The 23,171-nt window shown below is 41.8% G+C and overlaps 1 protein-coding gene across 8 annotated transcripts in view; it reads right to left on the bottom strand.

Annotated features, from left to right (window-relative positions):
• Positions 1–418: 418 nt before the first annotated feature.
• Positions 419–23,171, bottom strand: part of PCDH9 (protocadherin 9) — a 779,656-nt gene continuing 756,903 nt past the window's right edge. For 7 of the 8 annotated variants that reach the window (XM_081198270.1, XM_081198268.1, XM_081198267.1 and 4 more), the window contains one exon: positions 419–2,799. In XM_081198270.1, the coding sequence (XP_081054396.1) occupies positions 2,426–2,799 (374 nt within the window). In that variant the 3' untranslated portion in view covers positions 419–2,425. The remainder of the gene's footprint in view (positions 2,800–23,171) is intronic. The other variant, XM_081198272.1, reaches the window with a different exon arrangement.

The following is a 23,171-nucleotide window of genomic DNA, read 5'->3' on the forward strand; positions in this document are numbered from 1 at the left end:
GATTTCCCCCTCACCAACCCTCACAGGTTGCCTGCAGTAACGCCTCCAGGCACATCAAAAGAGAGGCAGGCAGAACGTTCAAATGGAAAAAGAAGATTGGGAACGAAGGGAGGACCGAGAAGGCAGGCAAGTCCGCAGTACCCATTACTGCCCTTTGACACCCACAATGTTTTGGCAAAGCCAAACAGGCTCAGTTCATCCTGGTCAGCAACTTCTGCCTGTTACATCTTTTTAAATATTGCCTTCCCCTATAGCTTGAGCCATTGCCATCATTTTCTTTAGCTGACACACTTAAGGTCAAGATTTCTCCCCTTCCTGCTTGTTTCCTCTGGCTGTGCCACAGTGATTCCCCTCCCCCTTTCCTTTAATAAGGAAAATCTTAAGAAGGCATCAGGCCAAGAACTCCCACAAGACAATCAGGAATTCAGAACATTTATTGCAAGAGCTGAATAACTGTAAATAACGTTGAACTGGCAAAGCAGTAACAAGGATAACTGTTTAGATATTTATTCGGTCAAAGTCATCAAACACCCCTCACAAACTGACATAAGTACTGCAATAAGCAATGCACCCCTAACCCATTTTATGCTTGTATATTGTGGAGGAAAGAAAATGTGAACTGCTATATACAAAATAACTTCGGTTAGTTTTGGTAAGAACAAATTAACCATCAATATTAGCTACCTTTATTTTTCTGTGTGTTTATTTTAAGACTGATGTTTAACTGTGGAATAAGATAAATTTTTCTTTTGTACTTTAAGGACTCCCCCCCGCCCATGTTGCATGCTATTTGTTTAAATTGTCTGTCATGCCTTAAGAAAAAAACGCCTAAGAATGTTCAGATTAGGATTTATTAGACGTGCAACTGAGATCTTATTAACATTAGGAGTCACTTTGCTGGTTTGATTCAAGTGACACAACACTGGTACCTGCCAGGCATTGACCAACTATGGTAACAAACAGTTAAACAGCAAGAATTAGAGATTGAACCCTTTCATTTCCCCCAACTAGCCTACCAGGAGAATGCTTGGTTACATCATGAAGGCACGACACATTAAATATTTTGTGGCTATGATCTAAAAACACTTGTGTTACTACAACATCAATGCAGATGAAGATCAACACAACCGCTGCCATTTGAGCAATACAAACTGTCTTAGGTATAGACACACACAGCCCAATTGTTTTAAAAAGCAATTGTTAGATATGGATTTACTGGGTACAAAATAACTCAAGAAATGTTCCCGCACAAGCTCCATTGATATGAATGGGCACTTAGGGATCTCCCATTCAGTTCGATGGGGCTTGTATATTGGAACCACTCAGCAGATTGTTCCCCTTACCCTCCACCTAATTTTGACTAGTATCACTCTCTAGCATGATTGCAGCCAATAATGTCCATTCAGCTGCTGTCATGGTTTGTGTTCTCTTTTTCTCCCCTTTGCTTTGCAAATCAGAAAAACAAAAAAAATAATAGTGGCTAAAATCTCAAAGCCCTTACTTCAAGTGTTATTTCAGAATTGGCAATAATTTTATTGGCAAATTTTTGTCATATTAATAGTAAAATAAAATATTTCCCTCCCCTCCCTCTTTTCCTCAGTTTTTAACACAAGTGTTTTGAGCTCCTTGGAACATTGTGTGTCAGACAGACTACCAACACAGAAACACCATCACCAAAAGAAACAAAATAATAATAAAAAACAACAGGAAGCAAATGAAATAAAGTAGAAAAAAGCAACCGTGAAACACAGAATTATGCTACAGTATTTTTTTTAGGTGACCGTTATAAGTACACAAAAGTTATTAATAATAATTGATTCTATTTACAAGTACTTGAACACTGATTGACTTAACAAGTGTCCACTAACGTTGTTAATAGCACAGTAGGTTTAATGTTTGCAATTTTAGTTGTTTTGTTTCAGTAAAGATGTCAAGTATAGCAGTCCCAGCACAAGATCAATGGTAACAATAACACAATTTTCTAATTGGATATGCTTTCTAAGAATTGCAATCCACCGTCTCTCTCTCACACATTCTCTCTTTCTTTTTCGCTCTCTCCATGTGAATCTTCTACTATTTGCAGCAGCAAGTCCAGGGTCAAAAAAACAAAGGAACATAAACAAACCCCCACCCGTTATCCCAAGCAAATTGAAAAAATTAAGATATTTTGCAAACTGGAGAGATTCTCTGTAAGAGTTTGATTATTTCTATTTAACAAAACCACACAACTAGTAGAAATGCTCTTTTGTGTTGCAGTTCCATGGAGCTACCACAAAGTTATGCATATCTCTGCTATGTGACGCATAGTTCTAGAGGTCTACTCAGTACATAAAGCTCTGACACACACACACACACACACACACACACACACACAGTATTAGCAAGTCTAACTAGGCTAAAGTCACTGTTCCAAAGAAGTCTTTCCTTATAGCTGGTTCTCCTTCGGACTCTCCACTGGTCCTGATGCTTGTTTATAGGATTTCAAGTTAGCCAAAGGAATGTCAGCCATGGGATTGCCAGGGTTGAAATGGCCTTCCCCCGAGCCAAACTGCTTTCGGTCACTGAACTGGTTTCTGTTGCTGTCTTCTTTCCAGGTTCTGGTCAACGTGTGGCCATTCACCAGTTTGTCTTTCTTAACCCATTCCTTCTGAGGTGCAAAGGTGGAGAGTGGAGACTTTGGCTGCTGGTATGAACCCAAAGAGGGAGGCATCCAACAGTTGTCTGAGTGACCCAGGACCAGGCATTCTTGAGTGCACATCTCCGTAGCTTCAGCTAATCCTCGAGGGCCAAGAGGTCCATCTGTGGTGAGATGTGGGCACAGGCAGCAGACAGAAGGGGTAGGGAGTAAAAGAAAGAGAGAAAAGGGGTGGTTAGATTTTTTTCTTTCTTTTAATAAAAAGTGTTATTTATTCATTTAAATATATACGTATATTGCCTGCCTGACTAATCTATTCACCTGACTATGACCATAAGGGTATAAGGTGGGTAATTAACACCAGCAACAACAATTCATAAGCTGTGCAAGCAACTTACAATTATAACAGCAGCACACACACAAAAAATCTGTATGAAATACTTTATACCATGCTTTGTCCAGTTCTTCAACAATAACCCATGAAGGCCCTCAAAACACCAACTAAACCATGTGAGACAAAACAGGGAGGGTGAAGTTCCTCACCCTGTTTTCCAATGCTGAAGGCTCTTGCCAGTTCCTGAGAGGGCGAGGAGCTCAATGTAGCACAGGCGTGGCAGGCGGAGCCAATTCGATCTGCCTGCCAAGGTGCCCTCACTTTCCTGGGCTCCCTGTCTATCACTTCTCCCCCTTTCGGGAACTAGCAGCAACACTCTGCATTGGCAGGTCAGGCAGTCATGACAGCAAGGGTTCCTGGCTTACCCTTAAGCTACACATTTGCGGCTTCAGAGGGAGTGTAATCACATCAAGATCAGGCAACCTGCCATCCACCCAGTCTAGGGAACCGCCCACTAACAGTGTCTCAGTCCATTTATCTGACCTACTTAATGGAAAGATTTTCTGGAAGCATGAAAACAGAGAAGTCTTTTTTTATTTAAAAAATGCATTTCTTTTTATTAGTTAGAGAGGTCACTGTACAAGTCCGTTTTTTAATAATAGCTGCATATTGGTGTGAGCGTTGTTTTAGAAAGCGTGAATTGTATAGATTTGCATGAAAATGCGAGCAGAACACAGTTTCTCCCACATCCCAACCCATCCTGAATTTCTTGCTTAGGACTGCTAGATAGAACCATATTCTGTCAAAAGGACCCACATGTCAACGATCACGTGTCAATTGGACGTGTCCAGAATGGCTGTGGCCTGTATGTTCAAAGCACGAATCTAATGTAAGTAGATCTGACAGATAATGTGTTTCAGCTACAGACTTTTTTTTTAATATCAAAGCTACAAGCTCCCCCAACCTCCACACATTCTGTGCCAAGCCTATGTGTGTGCAAGGGATACACATAATAGGTACTCTACCTTTTAAAATAAATAAATAAATTCAAAGCCTCTCAAGTGGGAACATAATGTAAAAGCCTTGTTGCATTTTTTTCAAACTCAAGCAGGAAATGCCAGCCAGCTAACAAATTCACATAATGAGTTCTGACACACATTACCACCAGTGCAGACCCACGCCTTTTCTCTACATGTTTCTCAGTGGAGTCAAACTGCGGATGAGTTATTGATCTGACCAGTGTGGATATGGTGAGAAACCAAGGAATGCAAATAGGCACCATCGAAACTGACTTAGCTCTGTATTTTTCAATGTTATCAATCAACTCACTCACAAGATTCTAAATATATATATTTCAGTTGCAAATTACCAACAGCAAAGGCAATTTCTTTAAGGCTATTCTTTCTCTTGTTCCTAAAGAAACAAAGTTGCTTTCATTACCGTGTGTACAGACAGTCAATTGTTTCTTGATTAAAATCAAGTGACAGGAAGGTGATAGGAAGGAAATTACTGATTTATTTGGAGCACAAAGTTAACTGATAGTCAGGAAGGCTGTAGTCAAAAGTGCTTTAAAGGGCAACCCAAAACAGAGAAGACGAAAGCTCAGAAAGAGGATCTGATCACTGTCCCATCAGCAAAAAAAGAGGGGGGAAATGACTTTATGGAATCCCAAGTATGGAAACCAGGAGGAGGGGCTGGCAGAAATTGGGCGGGGGGGGGGGAGAGTCCCTACATTCTGTAAGCTGCTACCAGTTTTATACTAGAACAAATTTGGCCATTTTATTGAGGGAAACAGACAAGTAATTTCAAGGGAAGCCAGCAGTCGTATTTGACGTAATCATACTAAAATAGCCCCATTAAAATCAATGCACTTAAGTTAGTTAAGACAACATTGGGTCTGCTCTCAAGTATGACTTAGGTACAACTTCAAATGAGCTTCTTCACTAAAGACTGGCAAAAAGTCCCTGGGGATTTGCATACAGATGCACTCCTTGGTGATTCTGGTTTGCAGAACCTTCTGTACAGCATCACACAATGAGCATATCAACAGATGTTCAACTGAGGGTAATCCGACAGCACCAAACATGTTTAAGGGGGAAAAAGAGTCCTGGCTTCATGTGCCTCGTTTTGAGCTTCCGAGCACAGTTCAAAGTGTGGGTGCTGACCTCAGCCTTGTATTCCTGAAGGAGCATTTCCACACCCCACACCCCCCATCATTCAGCCCAAACACTGAGGTCCACCTCTGAAGGCCTTTTAGTGGTTCCCTCACTATGAGAAGTGAGGTTACAAGGAACCAGGCAGAGGGCCTTCTTGGCAGTGGCACCCACCCTGTGGAACGCCCTCTATCAGATGTCAAGGAAATAAACAATGACGACTTTTCATCTGAAGGCAGCCGTTTTGGGAAGCCTTTAATGTGTGATGTTTAGTTTTAAAAGCTGCCCAGAATGGCAGAAGCAGCCTAATCAAATAAGGGAGGTGGAATAAATTTATTTTTTATTAAATTCACTTGTGTTAAACCCAAGAAGACAAGTGGGTATAGCCTGAAATAAATTATTATAATGATCACTATTATTTATTAAATTTGTATACCACCCTTCATCCAAAGATCCCAGGGCAATTCACAAGACAAAAATACAAAATGCATAGCAAAACAAAAACAACCTAATAACCTGCCTCCCACAAAAACAAATTAAAGGAAATGGCATTAAAAACATACAATAATTTGGGCCTGGAAGTTTCACTTATTTTTTAAAAGAAGGTCTAAAATCCTGAGCTTTACATTTGAATCCCTGAATTTTAATGGAAAAAAATTTCTTTATGTTATAACTCCTTCCAGGCCTTTCCTTGTGTCTTTGAGTCCTCCCTGCTATAATCTGACACAGGTATTTCACAGAGGGAGGGGGGAAGCAGCTAGTAAAAGGGAGTATTTCCAGCATATTGTTAACATTTCGAAAGGTTAATCTATAGGTTAAACGCTGATTATTTTCTTTTCTGCTGACAACAGCAATTTGCTTTTAATTAGGTTTTCTCATTTTTTTCTGCCTGAACAATAATACAATCCTATCTTGCTGACCCAAAAGGGAATAGTTTGGCAGGGATTAAATCTTTCAATGCACAATAAAGAGGGAAGAAGAGGAGGAGGAGGAGGAGGAGGAGGAGGAGGAGGAGGAGGAGGAGGAGGAGGAGGAAGAAAGCCCATCGCCCTCGTTCATGATAAACTGACACATTTCGTGAAATAGACACGGCTCCATTTCGAAGCTTTCAGTGGAATGAATGGAAATCCTCAGCACCAAACTTGCATGTTTCATGACCTCATCCAGAAGCTAAACAAACTAAACTCAAGTTCAAACACAACTAACATCTATTTTCGTTTGGGCTTTAAATGAGTAATAAGCCGTTTTTAAGTCAGAATGAAAATATGCTTGTGGCCCTTTAAGCCATGTCAAATTAGTCTCTTGAGAGATTTATTTCTCATTTAGTTTGCTTTCCTCAGTAACAGCTCCCGAGATCTAAGGCACTTAATTTTGGTGTAGGGTTTATGCAAGCTTTGCTAGCTGATAAGTTGGTAAAGTTTATATGGGGCTTTGGAACTGTTTGTCAGAAGAGCGATTTAAATGCATATTCTTGGTGATGAAATGCATTATCTGCACATATTCTCAGGGATGTGCCTGGAGCAACCCATTTTAAGTAGATGTATATTTTTCTTCACTCCCTGCTCCCCTGTCAATTATAATACTGGGGACATCCAGCCAATATCAGAAACATTTCTTTTGCTAAAGCTGCATCAGTGTTAACTCTGGTTAGTGCTAACTGTGCATTGCCTGGCCTCATGCAACAGAAATGTTTCACAGCAGCAACCCTCTCTAGTGGCAGATGGGGAATTTTCAGTCCCCACCCCCCACTGCTACAGTTATTGAGGGAAGGGGAAACCTTCAAAATATTGTGTGTGCATCATCTCTGGAATGGGGTGGGTGGGTGAAATATAGTAATATTTTAGTTGAAAATTGAAGCACTTGGTATAATAAGGGGGTATAATTGCTTATATGAGTCCCATTAGAAAGTAAAGCACCATTCTCCAGCCTAAGGTTGCCACTTGTATTTCCTCCTTTTGGAGGTGACACATATCACAAAGACATATCCTCCAAGATTTCTCCAATTAAAATAGGGACATCCCATTCCATAATGATAATTTTGCTATTTATACCCCATACTTACTGGGTTGCCCCAGCCACTCAGGGCAGCTTCCAACATATATAAAAACATAATAAAACATTAAACATTAAAAAAACACCCTTCCCTATACAGGATTGCCTTCCGATAGCTCTGGAGGCAGATAACTCCATACCCTCCAACTTTTCTCCAATGAAATCAGGGCCATCCTAAAGGAAAGTGGGACATTCTGGGATCAAATCAAAAACCGGGTTGATTTCTCTAAATCAGGGATGTCCCTGGAAAATAGGGACACTTTGAGGGTCTGACACAGGTTTGCATGAGATAATTTCTATCTATAGATGCATATTGAGAAACAATGACTGTAATTTCAAAAGAAATTAGTATAGCTTGCCATAGTGGGAAAGACTGGCCTGTGTACTTGTTTGATCTACTGTCCAGATGCTGAATTTCACAGAATAATAGAATCACAGAATTGTAGAGTTGGAAGGGCCATTGAGTCCCATGACCTGTGATGCAGGAATCCTGCCCACAACCTTCCCGGGGGGGGGGGGTGTGAATTACCAACATTCTGGTTAACAGCCAGACACACTGACCCATCGCACAATTTCCAGGTCCCTCTTCAGCCTTAAACCTGACTGGACCCAGCAACTGTTTCAAATCAAGGACGCCATCAAATAGAGGACTGATGGCTCCCTGTCCACCCCTGCCCTGCTGCTTTTCTGAGGGGGTGAGGAGGACGCTTTTTAGTGTGTGAGAGAGAGACTGTTACAAAGGAGGCTGCTAGAGCACGCAGCACTAAAGGCTAAGCACTCAAGTATCCATAAAGTGATAACTTGTCCATCTGAATAAACCACCACAGATTTTCTTTAAAAAATCATTTCAGTCTTCCAAATAGAGTCAAGTCATACATTAAGCTGTGAATCATCAAGTTTATCCTGGTTTCCAAACGAGTATTGATTCTGCCCACGTTACAATACAGATCCACAGGATACAGAATGTGTTGGTTATGTTATCTAGGCCAGGCATGGCCAAACCTGGCCCTCCAGCTGTTTTGGGACTACAATTCCCATCATCCCTGACCACTGGTCCTGTTAGCTAGGGATGATGGGAATTGTAGTCCCCAAATAGCTGGAGGGCCAAGTTTGGGCATGCCTGTTCTAGGCTTTATTTCATAAATTTCTAGGAGCTACAGCCAAGAGAAACAGGTTGTGACACACACACACACACACACACACACACACACACAGTCTCTACCCTGGAACATAACAACAAACCATCAGCAACACTGCAAGGGCCTTTTGGGAACCAAACTTGTTTCACAGTTACTCGGACACAAGCCTCGTTGGAGGAAAGAGCAAAGCCATGCACATATGAACCTGCCATGGACTAAGGCAGAGAACTGGTCAGTCTTGCCCGTTGCAACCAACTCCAGCTGGCAGTCTCAAGCAAGAGTTTTCCCAGTGTTTCTACTGTACCAAAGACTTTTTAACTAGTGATACCAGAGACCAAAAGCTAAAACCTCCTTGATGCAAAAGGACACGCTCTGCAACTGGCATCTTCCCACCCAGGGTGAGTTCATCCTTTCTGCTCTAATTACACTGCCCCTTCCATCTCAAATCTGTTCCTGGTCGGCCCTGTAAGATGAAGTGAGAAATTATGATCATGAGTGGACTAAGTAAGATGAGAAAGGATGCTTTCTGGAATGCACACAGCCTTGGTTTTTTGGCTTTGTTTTTTTAATTCCTTTGCACAAAGAAGAAAGCATAATGTTGACTTAATGGTAATTATCTCTTCCCTGCACTGTCACCAAACAATGGCTTTCTCCCAATTTTCTGAAGTTGTTTCATCACCACATACAATGACACCACTTTAAAGCTGTTCCTGCTGCTTTTAATTTTATAATTACATTAATTTGTTTCCCTTTTCTTCATAAAAACGTCACTGAGATCTCTGTATCGAGTTTTTTTTCCTCCCACACGCTGAAGTATTTCATTGAATTCTCCTCCCCTCCCAACATCATCCTTCCCCCACCCACCCCCAAATTATTTGTTCTCCAAACAATCCAGAATAAATCTGGTTATCAGTCTTGGCTGCTTGAATATATAATGACGCAAGTGCTGATAAAACTGTACAAGCCATCTGTCTCCAAATTTAAATATTTTGAAGGCAAACACAGTCGAACATAAGCAAGAACTCCTTAAAAATGCCTTTGTAAATATTTATATCTGATTGTGCTCAAAAATAATGCCTTTTGTTGTTGTGTTTTTATTCTGTTAATAGCTGCCAGGCAGCCTCACATTCATGTTGCCTCAAAAGCAGGCAGGTGGAAGACAAGAGAATAATCTGTGCCAGTCAAGTGCCTGCTCTTTCCTAATGGTGGAAATTCTGAGTGGTCTTTTATCTCATTTTATTATACCCAGAAGCTAAACTCTTATTCCATTGATTAACTCACTGCCGCAATTAGTGAGTAGCTTCTGGCAAGCTGACCGACCGCGTTTCCACCTCCTGCTTCAAAGGCCTTTTGCTCAAAGGCTGGATAATTATCCTTTGACTCAGGAAGAGTCAAGACCTCAACATTACCAGCTCTCTACTGCCCCCAAATAAATCCCACTCAAAGATATATATATATATATATATATATATATATATATATATATATATATATATATATATATATATATTTGCTGCTAGGTATGAGGAAGCACATCCTGGATACAAACAGCCGTATAATTCCATACAGCTGTGACCAGAAGGTAGCAAAAGTCATTTTTTATTATTATGACCTATTTGTATTGGATTAGATTGTTATAAGATATGTGAACATAGCTGTATACTTTGTCGTTCCTTTAGCTTCTAAGCAACCTTGTGTTCAGCGATATAGGAAGGTGATATTCAAATTAAAAGTGGAAGTGGTGTGATGGTGGATATTGGGGACCCACTAGCAGTGACCTGAAGCAACGCCTAGTCTGAAAAGGTTAGCAAACTGGACAAGGACAACATGCTGGGATTTAAAAATTGGCCACAACTTTATTGAGTCCAGATCTTGGTTGGCTCAGGCTTTGGATGTAAATCCCTTTGAGAGCCCCGGGTGGATGGCTGAAGCATGACATGGGTCCTCTGCGAGATGCAGGTCTGCATGTAGGGCCCTCCTAAGTCCATCTGCATGCCTTGGATTTTGGACACAGACCTCCAACTAGACCCCTCTAAGGTGCTCTGAGGTGGGGGTTAGGCACCACTTCACCCCCATGAGATGTTAGACTAAGGATTCCATTGCCTTTATCTGCCAAAGTTGTGACTATTGCTATGCGGAAGGCAAAACCTCAAACAGGGCCAGTCTGTTAGCAGACATATTCCTTCCCAGCTCCAAATATGGGAACCAGTATAGAACCACAGCAAAGCCAATAACACATAAACCTAGGAAGGAAAAGGTTGGAAGACATAATCATAGCATAACTAAATAGGGTGGGAAGGATGTTCTTTGGCTGACTGCTGTTGGGCACAGCCAGCTTTTATAGGCTGAGGGCGGACTAGAGAAGGGGTCGGCAACCTGCAGCCCATGGACCACACACGGCCCACAGGGGTCGTTTAAATGGCCCACGAGCCACCCCCAAATTGAGCCACCCACTTGGTGAGACCCCACGTGCTGCACTAAACCAGTGGAGCGTGGACTTGCTTCCACAGCGCTGGAAATCGCGCATGCGCAGATGACGAAAATCGTGTCTGCACAAATGCAATCTGGCCCACAGAGCAATCTCCATGGGAGTGAACCGGCCCAGGCGAGGTAAACCTTGCCGACCCCTGGACTAGAGTGAAGCCCCTGCCCTCCACTCTCAAGCTCCGCCTACTTGCCCCAGCTGGCTTGGCCAGGGTTCAAATGACTGGATGGCTACACATTCAGCTTTATGCGCTTGGCATATGAAAGGGGACGGGCATCTGAGGGAAAAAGACTTTGGCAATCCCACCTGCCATTGAACCCAGTGTGTTTTGACTAGACACGTTTTTGGCTTTACGTGCTATCCCCAGAATGTAAGCCCATCTTAAGCTGAGAGTTTGCCTGTATTCCAAACTCTGTTTGGAAGCTTTTGAGAGAGGTGGCTGCTGGCTGAGCTGGCAGATGAGTGTCGACCTGTGCTTTGAGGATTGGGCCCTGGGTCACGTGGCCAAGATGAATGGAGATTAGAATATGTGGCAGTTTATCCCTGTCCTGCCCCCACCAGGCCTCCTTTTCGGGACTTATGCTGCCTTTAATTCCATTTGTTTAAGTTCCACCAACTGAGCCGGGGTGAGGCATTTATGTTGGCCGAGGTCCAGGAAAGCCCAAGATCTGCAGAAAATCATGGGGTGTGTGCGTAATTCCTAGTAAATGACTGGTGGGCTTAATGCAACTTGGAGGGTCACGAGTTGTGGCAGCTTGACTCAGCAGAACTTAGGGAGGGGAGGCCTCGGGGTCTAATCCTGCCACCTCTTCTTAAACTTCATTGTTATTATTAATATTTATTCTAGGTCCCATCCTATGTCAATATGCATGATTAATATGCATGAGAGGCAAAGGCTGAGGGCAAATCCACTAGCACTTTTTCCATACTCCAAATTTAAAATACCACTATAAAAAGAAGTTTAGTTCACGGGCGGAATATCAGTGTCATGTTCTAGAAGCAGGCAGTCACCTTGAAAAAAGTGGCGGAGGAGAAACCAAGCAGGATTCTGCAAAACCTTTTGTTAGCAAATAAATGGGGATTACAGTTTTACACATCTCTCCCACAGATTTTATTCTTTGGTCACAGACGAAACGTCAACATTTGGAGATGGAGATGGTCCAAATACAACACACAGGCAGCCAAAGCAGCAGATTCTCTCCCCGGGAGAACATGGTTATTTAGACAGACTTTATAGCTCAAAAAGAACAGATACCAGCACATCTTTGTAAATCCGTACCTTCTATTTCACGGCGTGGACCTCATCCATCTTTTTAACTGCTGAAGCTACTGCTGAGGAGAACATTACCACAACTAATTCTGTCTTTTCCAAATTAGCATTTTTGTCGCATTCCCCATCTTTTCCAAATAAATTTTTAAAAAATTTATGCAAGGGATTGAAATGAACCTTCTGCATTTGACATATTTGCTAATAAAAGCAGAGCACCCACAGCACTGGATTAATATCCACTTTATTAACACATATTTTCTGTTATTTAGTTGAGATGTTTTAGCCAGCTGCTAGGGAGATAAAATGAATAGAAATTTATTGAGTTTGCTTATGCTTTTTGCTGAGAGAAATGCAGAACAATCTAGACTAAACACTGAGAACTATTTGGTCATCCAATAGACGTACTGAATATTTCTGAATGCTGCAGATGGAAGTGGTGCCATACTTCCTTCACGGACTGGAAAAGTTAAGGGGGCAGGATGGTGGATCCCTGTTCACACTCTAGAACAGGGCAGTCACTTACAGACTCCTTGTTAAAACCGTGATTATGGATGACAAACATACTCAGCTACAAGTGATCGCCAAAGAGGAAGAAAACAACCTAAGGCCCGGGGGCTGGATGCGGCCCAATTTCCTTCTCAATCCAGCCCGCGGATGGTCCAGGAATCAGCGTGTTTTTACATGAGTAGAATGTGTGCTTTTCTTTAAAATGCATCTCTGGGTTATTTGTGGGGCATAGGAATTCGTTCATCTTTTTTTCAAAATGTAGTCCGGCCCCCCCACAAGGTCTGAGGGACGGTGGACTTGATCTAGAAGCTTTTGGGTAATAGATATGCAGGTGTCAGTGTTTGCAGAAACTACTATAGTCCAGTTGTTGCCTAACCATACATTCCACACTACACAAGTATTTGAATCGCTACCACTTTGCACCCATGAACTGCCATGGTTTGAACACCTTGCACGTCTCAATTGCATTTGCCCTGAATGCTACTGTGGATGCCTGCAGCTTTAAGCTGATCAACAGGATAGAACTGATCACCTTACATCTGGGCAGTGCTTTCTTTCAGCAGGTACCCATGGGTATGCAATACCTGCACCTTTTTTGTTGCTGTTAAAAAGGGTGGTGCTTGCTGTAGCAATTTCATGGTGAGTACCGACACCTATTTTTCTAGAAAAAAAAATCACTGCATCTGGGATAGACTATGTGATCTTTGCTATTTTCTTAAATTATAAAATAAGTATAATAGATTTTGTTGCATATGTTGCTTAGACATTCATTTGTCCTAAGATGTTCTAAAAAGCAACAATCACCTGTTGTGTAAATTTCCATGTTATTTCACATATATTTAAAGTATATCAATTTGTTAAAGCCAACTTCCTGCAGTATGTATACAGATTTCAACATCAGTACGACAAGAGCTGCAGAAGTTGTCACAGCAGCAGAAATCCAACATCGGATCTCTCTCTGATCCATAGAGGAAGAGATCCATGGAGGAAGAGGATCCATTGAGGAAGAGATCCAACACTTTCTGTTGTTGTTGTTTAGTCATTTAGTTGTGTATGACTCTTCATGACCCCATGGACCAGAGCATGCCAGGCCGTCCTGTCTTCCACTGCAGTTTGGTCAATCTCATGCTGGTAGCTTCGAGAACACTGTCCAGCCATCCCGTCCTCTGTCTCCCCTTCTCCTTGTGCCCTCCATCTTTCCCAGCATCAGGGTCTTTTCCAGGGAGTCTTCTCTTCTCATGAGGTGGCCAAAGTATTGGAGCCTCAGCTTCAGGATCTGTCCTTCCAGTGAGCACTCAGTGCTGATTTCCGTCAGAACGGATAGGTTTGATCTTCCTGCAGTCCATGGGACTCTCAAGAGTCTCCTCCAGACCATAATTCAAAAGCATCAATTCTTCGGTGTTCAGCCTTCTTTATGGTCCAGCTCTCACTTTCATACATCACTACTGGGAAAACCATGGCTTTGACTATACAGACCTTTGTTGGCAAGGTGATGTCTCTGCATTTTAAGATGCTGTCTAGGGATCCAACACTTTCTAGGCCCATAAGATTAGCATATTATTCTGCTCCCCCACATCTCGGAATCATTCTTTAAGGCAGGTTGGCTAATCCCTGGTCCAGCCAGGTGATTTTCCCTGGCCTTCAGAGACCCCAACATAAAATCTCTTTCCCCCCCTCACTATGTTGGGTACTCTGCTGTTATATGGTGGACAGCATACATTTCTGCTTCAAGGGAGTGAGGTGAAGAAAGGATTTAAGTCATGGGAAATTGTTCTGTGATTGCCAACTGGGCTCATGGGTTTAAATCCCACTCCCTTGTTGCTGTCATTGCACGCTCTCTATGTGTGTGTGTGTGTGAGAGAGAGAGAGAGAGAGAGAGAGTGAGTGAGAGAGAGCGTGCAATACAGTGGTACCTCGGGTTAAGTACTTAATTCGTTCCGGAGGTCCGTTCTTAACCTGAAACTGTTCTTAACGTGAAGCGCCACTTTAGCTAATGGGGGCCTCCCGCTGCTGCCGCGCCACCGGAGCACGATTTCTGTTCTCATCCTGAAGCAAAGTTCTTAACCCGAGGTACTATTTCTGGGTTAGCGGAGTCTGTAACCTGAAGCGTCGGTAACCTGAAGCGTATGTAACCCGAGGTACCACTGTAATTCAGCACCTACAGTTTTTGGTTGGCAAAAATCCTTTGGAGGGAACCTTGAAGGGCAATGTGGCCCTCAGGCTGTAAAAGGTTAATCATCCCAAAAGGAAAAGGAAAAGGAAAAGAAAAGAAAGAAAGAAAGAAAGAAAGAAAGAAAGAAAGAAAGAAAGAAAGAAAGAAAGAAAGAAAGAAAGATGGACTCTACATAGTAGTTGTATTGTAGTTCAAACTTCAAGAAATGAACTTGACACCTGACCTATGCAAGTAGTACCCGCAGGAAATTCCCAGACTGCAATACCAAGATCAAAAAAGGGACACAGAATGTTCTGGTCTTCCTTGCCTCACGCCAACCACAGTTCTTATTGTAGGCTCACCAGGCAGCAACTTCACTTAAGTTGACTCTGGCAAGTGCCAATGTAATATACTATTTAAGAGTGCTAGACAAGGACTGGACAGGCCCAAGTTCAAATTCAGATCCCCACTTAGCTAATAAAACTGGCTGTGTGGCTGTCGGCAAGCCACTCCTTCTCAAACTAGTCTATCTCACAGAAATGTAGTGAAAGTAAGATTAGGAAAAGGGCAGGGAAATTGTCACAAAGACAAGATCCAAAACAGAGTGTAATGAGGGCAATAAACATAGTGTTCTACATGCACAGTTCCCTTCAGTGAATAATTTTAAAAACCTGCTAAACCTGTTTTACCAAAGATGACAGTGAGACAAAGGAATGTGTGACTAAACCAAGGGCAACAATGCTTTAGTCGTATCACTTTCAACTCTCTTTTCTTAAAAAAAAAAAAAGGATTGTCTCTTTCTTTCCAGCCAAAATTGCATTTCAGGAGTTTTATTGAGACATTGGATATACTTCAGCTATTTTCTATTTTAAAATGCTTCAAGGGAGCTAAAATCCAGTCCTGCTGAATGGATGACATTACATCAATGTCAAGGAAGGCAGTGCTACCTCCACTGAGTTCATCAGCATCTCTAATTCCCTCAAACACCTGTGCACCTCAGTGGCTTTATGATTATGAATAGTTCCACTGACTAGAACAGGACTACTCATACCTTTAAAAAGTTACTTGCAAAAACTTCTATATTAGTACACATATTTTCCCACCTTGAAAACTAACAGTTTCCTACTGCTGTCCTGATGAACACTCTTTTATCTTCACATTTTCAGTCCTGATGTGCAGAGAACCATGGATCTTCTGGTTGAACTCTCTCTTTTTCCAACCGTGAAACATGCCTTAAGAACCCCTTTGATGTTCTCTGACTATCTTTATTTCTCACCCTTCATATTTTCGATTTGGTCACAGTGCTCAGTGGATGAAGTGCACTGCAGGTTCTTAGCAACCATAGGGTAGCTACCAAGCATCAGTTTAAATTACACATGAAGCATCTGGTAATTAATTTGAGGTGAACACTTGTGTGAATGACTTCATTTGCACCTACTGCCAATGAAGGCAAACAAATGCCAAAGAAAATATCTCATAGATTTTAATGGGACTTGCTTCCAATGAAATGTGATTAGAATGAGAACCAAAGGGACATTCTTACCTAACCCAAAAGGATTGAGCGGTTTTTAAATAAGATTCGTAAAGGAAACCATGAATGTACAAGATGGGGCAAACCTGGATTTATTGCTACATTTATCAGATCACAGCTGGCTCAACTGGAGATCTCCTGAATCCTAAACTGCTCACCCCAGTGGATCTTGCCGTAGGATTGCCCGCTATGTTAGGTCCCTTGATTTCAATGCAACTACTCTGCATAAATGTTAGTTGAATACCACCCAATATTTAGGTCCTCAAAGAGCTCCATAGGTCAAGCTGTTTCAATTGCAATAAGTTGGCAATTGAAGCATCAGCCAGACCTGCTACTTTTTAAAAATCACATTGAGATTTCCCCATAAGCAGTGAGTCAGCATTTCCTATTACACTGTTCTCATATATATTTACCTTGAAAAAACAACAATGGATAGCATACGTAAAACCTCAGAAACCATGAACTAAACCAATTTTAACTTGATGAAACCTGTTTTCCAGATGACTACAAAGAAAGAAGCAGTTGAGAAAAACGTTTGGAAATGCAATTTGGGAAAACAGGAGATACTTTCTATGGATTTTAGGAAGTAATTTATGTTTCATACAAGCTCCATGTTATATTTAAAAAATCATGATGCTAGTTATGGTTTACAGATATTTCCCACTGCCTACTGTTCACAATAGTGTGATTATACAAATCTTTAAAATAATAATAATATTTTTTAATTCCAAACTTGTGCCCCCTTCAAATAGCTCTTTGTCTTATGCCAACAATGTCACCCTTAAGAGACAGACTAATCTAAAAGTGAAGTTGTGAAAAATTTAATTGCCAAATTTAAACTGATGATTATCCATTCACTGGCTGAATTAATGGATTAATCATCAACTTCCAGAGCCTCAAAATGATTTAGACCTAATCATACGCAATCAGTGATGAATACACTAAAATGATCTGTTGGACATCATTGTTAAGGGACCATTATAGAGTTAAATTTAGAAATTCCTATTATTATGAGCTGGAGTCAGTCTCTATACACTTAGACTTTTATTTCTTGTTATTTTTGCTCAGTATTTCTTTCCAGCTATAAAACAGCATGACATTTGGCCTGCAATAACAGTAAGAGTTTGATTTTTTTTTTAAAGGGCTCCCATAAATTATATGTACCTCAACACCCCCTAATCTAACTCTCTTTTTACGTATATGATGAAGTTCTTTATATCACAGTGTATATAAAATTACAGTAAGAAGAGACATTCCTGATTCTGACCGTAAAAAGTCTTAAGAGGATAGAAATATCTCAGGTGCACCCAGTAAGTAAAACAACATTGGAACAGGCCAGACTAGCGTAAGGATTACTTCATTATCTGGCAGTCATGTGGTTGCTGGGGTTTTTTGAAATACATTGGACGCCCAAGTTGCAAACGTGATCCGTATGGGAGGCACGTTCGCAACCCGCAGCGTTCGCAACCTGCAGCGCCTCATCTGCGCACGAGTGGGTCACAATTCAGTGCTTCTGTGCATGCACAAAATATGATTTAGTGCTTCTGTGCAAGCACCAAAACCCGGAACTAACCCATTTTGGTACTTCCGGGTTCGGCACGGTGTGCAACCCGAAAATGTGCAACCTGAAGCATCTGTAACCTGAGGTATGACTGTACTGATGATGATATCAGCAACATCTACTTATTTTTCAAAGACTGCTTTTCCAAACATAGTAGTGGGCAGTACTTTTTTTCTAGAAAAAAAAAGTTGCAGGCACTGCGTACCCTTGATTACCCTTAGAAAGAAAGCACTGGAGGCAGCCAGGTTCATCTGTTAGTGTTACAGCAAAAGCAAGCAAACAAAATAATCTTGCGGCACTTTAAAGAATAAGAAGAAAACAAGTTTTTTCAATGAAGTTTATGCAATAATACATGTTGTAGAGTTTAAGGTGTTGCAAAACTGGCTGCAATCCTAAACCCTGGTTAGGCTTTCAATGACAGGGCAGAATTAAGAGGGGAGGGTCACTGTTGCACTCCTCTATCCACTGTGGGGAAATGGGCAGGGGACGAGAGAGAGAGAAAGAGAGATATTTGGAGTGTGCTGGGTAGCTTTGATGGTTTTGAATCTTTTTCTCCCAACAACCGTCATGCGCTCCCTTTCAACCATACCAATGCAAAGAACCAACATCACCAACATCAGGGAGCTGAAGCTTTCTTTGGTTGCAAGAAGGGAGGCACCCAAAATCTCTCTGCAATGTGTGGGCTTGTTTTCTGGTGTCACAGAGCGGGATACCCAATATATCCTATGGATGCTTTCCCAGTGACCATAGGATTCTGGTTTTTTATTTTTGAAGGAGTAGGTTTGTGTCAGGGAAATGTGGCACACATTGCATTGTACATTACACAAATATCCCATCTGTGTTAATTCTGATAAAACTGTCCTGATTTTCACTTCTCAGATGAATGTGTGGTGCAGAACTTCGTTATCACAAATTGCTTTAGAGAGAGAGAGAAAGAGAGAGAGAGAGAGAGAGAGAGAGAGAGAGAGAGAGAGAGAGAGAAGCCTTGTTTGAGAGGGGGAAGAGGCTGTCCGTTGCTAATTGTGAGCCCCAATGCTAAGAAACTGCTGGAGGATTTGTCTTCCCCCTTAACAACTTAGGTGAAATGGCTGCCCCAAATCTGGCTGCCCACAAATAGTGTGGGAATTTCAAGAAGGCATTCTGTGTACAGTACAGTGGTACCTCAGGTTACAGACGCTTCAGGTACAGACTCTCCAAACCTAGAAATAGTACCTCAGGTTAAGAACTTTGCTTCAGGATGACAACAGAAACCGTGTTCTGGCGGCAGCAGGAGGCCCCATTAGCTAAAGTGGTGCTTCAGGTTCAGAACAGTTTCAGGTTAAAAACGGACCTCCAGAACGAATTAAGTTCTTAACCAGAGGTACCACTGTATTTGCCTGATGTGTCATGGGAAGCAAATCTGCAGTTTCCACATAGGAGAAATACTTGAGAAATTCAAGGAAGTTGAAACAGTTTGGACAACATGCCAGTTTTTTTCAAGCATGATAGAGCCCTGTAGAGTAATCAATCTTGGGAAGACATTGCAGTTCTGAGGGCAAATACAATAGCACCATTTTATGTAATCTCATTCCACTGTCAGTCATTCCCCCCCCCCCATTGAAATTCCTAATTTGGATTCAGAGGAAGGAAGAGGCAGCATTATACTTGATTTCCTCTCAGGTTTCAATGTCTTGGTTCAACCTGTATGTTCTAATCAATAAAAACCCTGTATATTTTCAGCTGCTCAGAGATGAATGCACTGGATAGAAATATCACTGTTTGCCCTCTACTAAGAGAAAAACAAAGCAGCAGTCAGGTTCTTTTTCTATCCCATTTGCTGACATTGGAAGATTGGTGGTGACTGAAAGAAAGGCTTTCTTGAAAGCACTTGCAGTTGGAAATATTAAATGGCATTCTGAACAAAGAAACACATTCCTTCCACACATTAAATGTACATTATTTTCAGTGCTAATTAAACATTTCTGAAACAATTAGGGGCAAACAAACAAACAAACAAACAAACAACAAACTTAGTAAGTATTTGGCAGCAAGATGTCAAAGAAAACCTGAATTCCCTTAGCTCACATATGAATAAGAAAGCTCAAGGAAACCACATAGGCCTTTCAAGAGTGGGTTTGAAAGCAACCCCCATTATCATTGCTTTTGTAAGAAGATAGCATTTTAAAAAAAGACTCCTGCAGAAAGGATATGATGGAACTGCTGCCTGGTTCCTCATGCAATGAGTCAGAGAAGACAATTAGGGGAAAGAAGGACTTGAGTAAAAAATGTTAGGGGAAATCCAGCAGGGAACATCCAACTGAGCTGAAATTTCTCTAGGGGGAAAAATTCCTGTCAATTTTGAGAGGAATTTTTCTTTTTTGAGCAGCTCTTGAACTGTTAGGGGATTGTAGGCCCTGGAAAATGTTCAGCAAAATGGCCTCCCCACTTGCCCTATCAGAGGAAGGGCAAGTCCCACCATCACGACACCAACATACCCTCCAACATTTCTCTGCTGAAAATAGGGACATCCTATTCCATAATAAGAATAAGAATTTTACTATTTATACCTCACCCATCTGACTGGGTTGCCACTCTGGGCAGCTTCCAACATATATAAAAACATGCTAAAACATTAAGCATTAAAAACTTCCCTACACAGGGCTGCCTTCAGATGGCTCAGGAGTCGGATAACTCCATATCCTCCAACATTTCTCCCATGAAAATAGGCACATCCGCTACATTCTGGTATCAAATCAGAAACCGGGATGGCTTCTGTAAATCTGGGATGTCCCTGGAAAATAGAGACATGTGGAGTGTCTGAACTAATAGGACACAACACACATGCACCCCACTCTCCTGAGAAAATCCCTTCATCCAGATCTGATCTGATTTGATTCTTTGGTAGGTTTACAAAATGAAAAACACACACCAATAAATGAATCTAAGAAAGGGGCAAAATTAGACATGGATGCACAAAGCATCTTTAAAAAAAACAAAACACCTCATGACTCCATGCATTCCACTCCCCCCTTTTTCCTGCACAGAGCAGCCATGCCCTCTGCCTTCCCCTCAGAGCCGACGTGTCATGTGGACTTCAATGGCAGCAGCCCCTCCTCCTCCTTGCCCATTCTCCAGCAGCTACCACCAGCTGCCCAAGGGAGGAGGCTGGCAGCGGCCATCATGAACATGGGGTGCTCCCTAGTAGCCACCACTGTAGCTGCTTGGGACAAGCGCCAGTTCATCCTCCTCCCCAAGGTTGGCACTGGCAGGGCAAACAGGGACATTCTTGTCTCAAATCAGAAGCCAGGGTGACTTTTGTAATTCTGAGACTGTCCCTGGAAAATCAAGGTGTGACCTTGCTATTCAGCTTACATCCTATATAACTAAGAGAAACCTCCAAGTCCTGTTTCTCCCAAAAATTCACTAGCTTGCCTTAGGCAAATCAAGATCTGTCCGTCTCTGTGATGTCTCCATCTGAATTATGGGTATAATAATATTGTCCCACTTTGCAGAGAAGAAAGCACGAAGGAGATAAGGAATATGGTGTGCTTTTGAAACTCAGAAAGCATTATTTCAAAGCCATTAATTATGATTCCCAACAGTTGTGGGCATCGCACTATGTGTCTAAAGCCAAGTAAAACAGATTTATAAAGTTTTGATCATAAGGGGTTCCACTGTGAACCTTCTTACAATAGTTCCTTGCCCAAATGTTTAAGTTCTGTGTCCTCGTTTCTGCACCTAGTATTCAGTCAACAGTTAATTGCAATATAGTAAGAAGGTTAATACTTGAGAAAGACACTGTTGTGGCTTTGGAAATAGCGGCAGCTGCTTGTGGGATTTCAGATTAAGTACAGGGGGGAAAGACGGGTGTGGGAAGCGCTGGTGGCTTCATGCTGCTCAAACGCCATAACTGATTAAGGAAGCTGGAGGCATCAGCCAGCACAAGCGCCTGCTCAGCGGGTCCTGCAGCAGAGGGCACTGCCCACCAGAGATGCTAGAACATATTGGATATTTACAAACAAGGCAAAGGGCCAAGACACACACACACACACACACACACACACAGAGAGAGAGAGAGAGAGAGAGAGAAAGAGAGAGAGAGAGAGAAACTGCAGCAAAAACAGCTGCTACAGAAAACTAATTTATGATGGCAGGGGGTGGGGGTGGGAAGCTGATGCCTTTCAGGTATTTTCACTTTTAGCTATTTGACATTAATCATTAGCTTTGTTTATGTAAAAGAAGACTATGGCCAAGCAAAACAATACTAAGTGAGCTTTAAAATCTGCTTAACGAAACCTCAGCTGTCAGGCAATGCTGAAGTTTGAGCTATGAAACTGAAGACGTAGCAAGAGACAGAGGAAGCTGATGTCCAATAAGAGGAGTATAAACATAGCTCTCTATTTGCAGTTGACAATTTGAGGCCAAATCAGAGGTTTTCCCTTCTCTGGTATTTAAAAAGGAGTTATCTATAGCACACAGGCCTGACTTTGACTCATCTTACGCCACATAAAGCAAATACAGAGATAAGTGTGTTAGAAATTATGGGCTGGGAGCCCCCAGGCATCCCAGGCTCCTGGGGGATCAGGCAGTTTTCACAAAAAGTACCATGCACAGTGAAGATACTCTATTTTGTTCTCGTTGCCTGAACAAAACTCTGAAATGATAAAAGAGATGGGACCGGGGGGGTGGGGAGAGGAAGTTTTGTCACAATAAACAGTGAATAGTCCAGAATTAAGCTACTTAATCATTTTTAAGCAGAGAGTGAGCCAATACGTGCTGCTTTTGTCATTTGAAAGAAGGCGTTCATATAAAATCTGGAGGCGTCCCTTCAAAGGGCCCCAATTGCCACTTGTGGGGATTTAAAAGGTTTATGTACCAAATATTACCACACAGACACATGCCTTTTTTGAGAAGAAGGTTGAAGAGTGGCTGGGGAAACCAGTGGGATATTATTATTATTATTATTATTATTATTATTATTATTATTATTATTATTATTATTATTATACTACAATGCAGTTGCAACCTAAACCAAAATTCAAATATAATTTTTAGTTCCTCCTTAGGCAGAACCCTCAAATAATGTAAGAGGAGTCCAAAGAGATTGGCTAGGGATATCTCACTTCTCTGGAGGCATTTGCACACAACCCCTGCTGTGTTCTTGGGTTTGAACACCTAAGGGAGCAATGCAAAATGAGAACTAGCCCTACGTGGGGCAGGCACAGGGGATCAAGCTCTCAGACACTACTAAATTGTTAGTAAGCCCTTCCAGTTTACCCTAGGAAATTTCTCAGCCACCCTTTATGCAGGTAAATCCGAGGATGATGCCTAATATCCTGCTTTGAAATAGCTTAAGGTCTGTGTCCACCTACA

This window comes from Podarcis bocagei (genome assembly GCF_964188305.1).
Source record: "Podarcis bocagei genome assembly, chromosome: 6".
Lineage (NCBI taxonomy): Eukaryota > Metazoa > Chordata > Lepidosauria > Squamata > Lacertidae > Podarcis > Podarcis bocagei.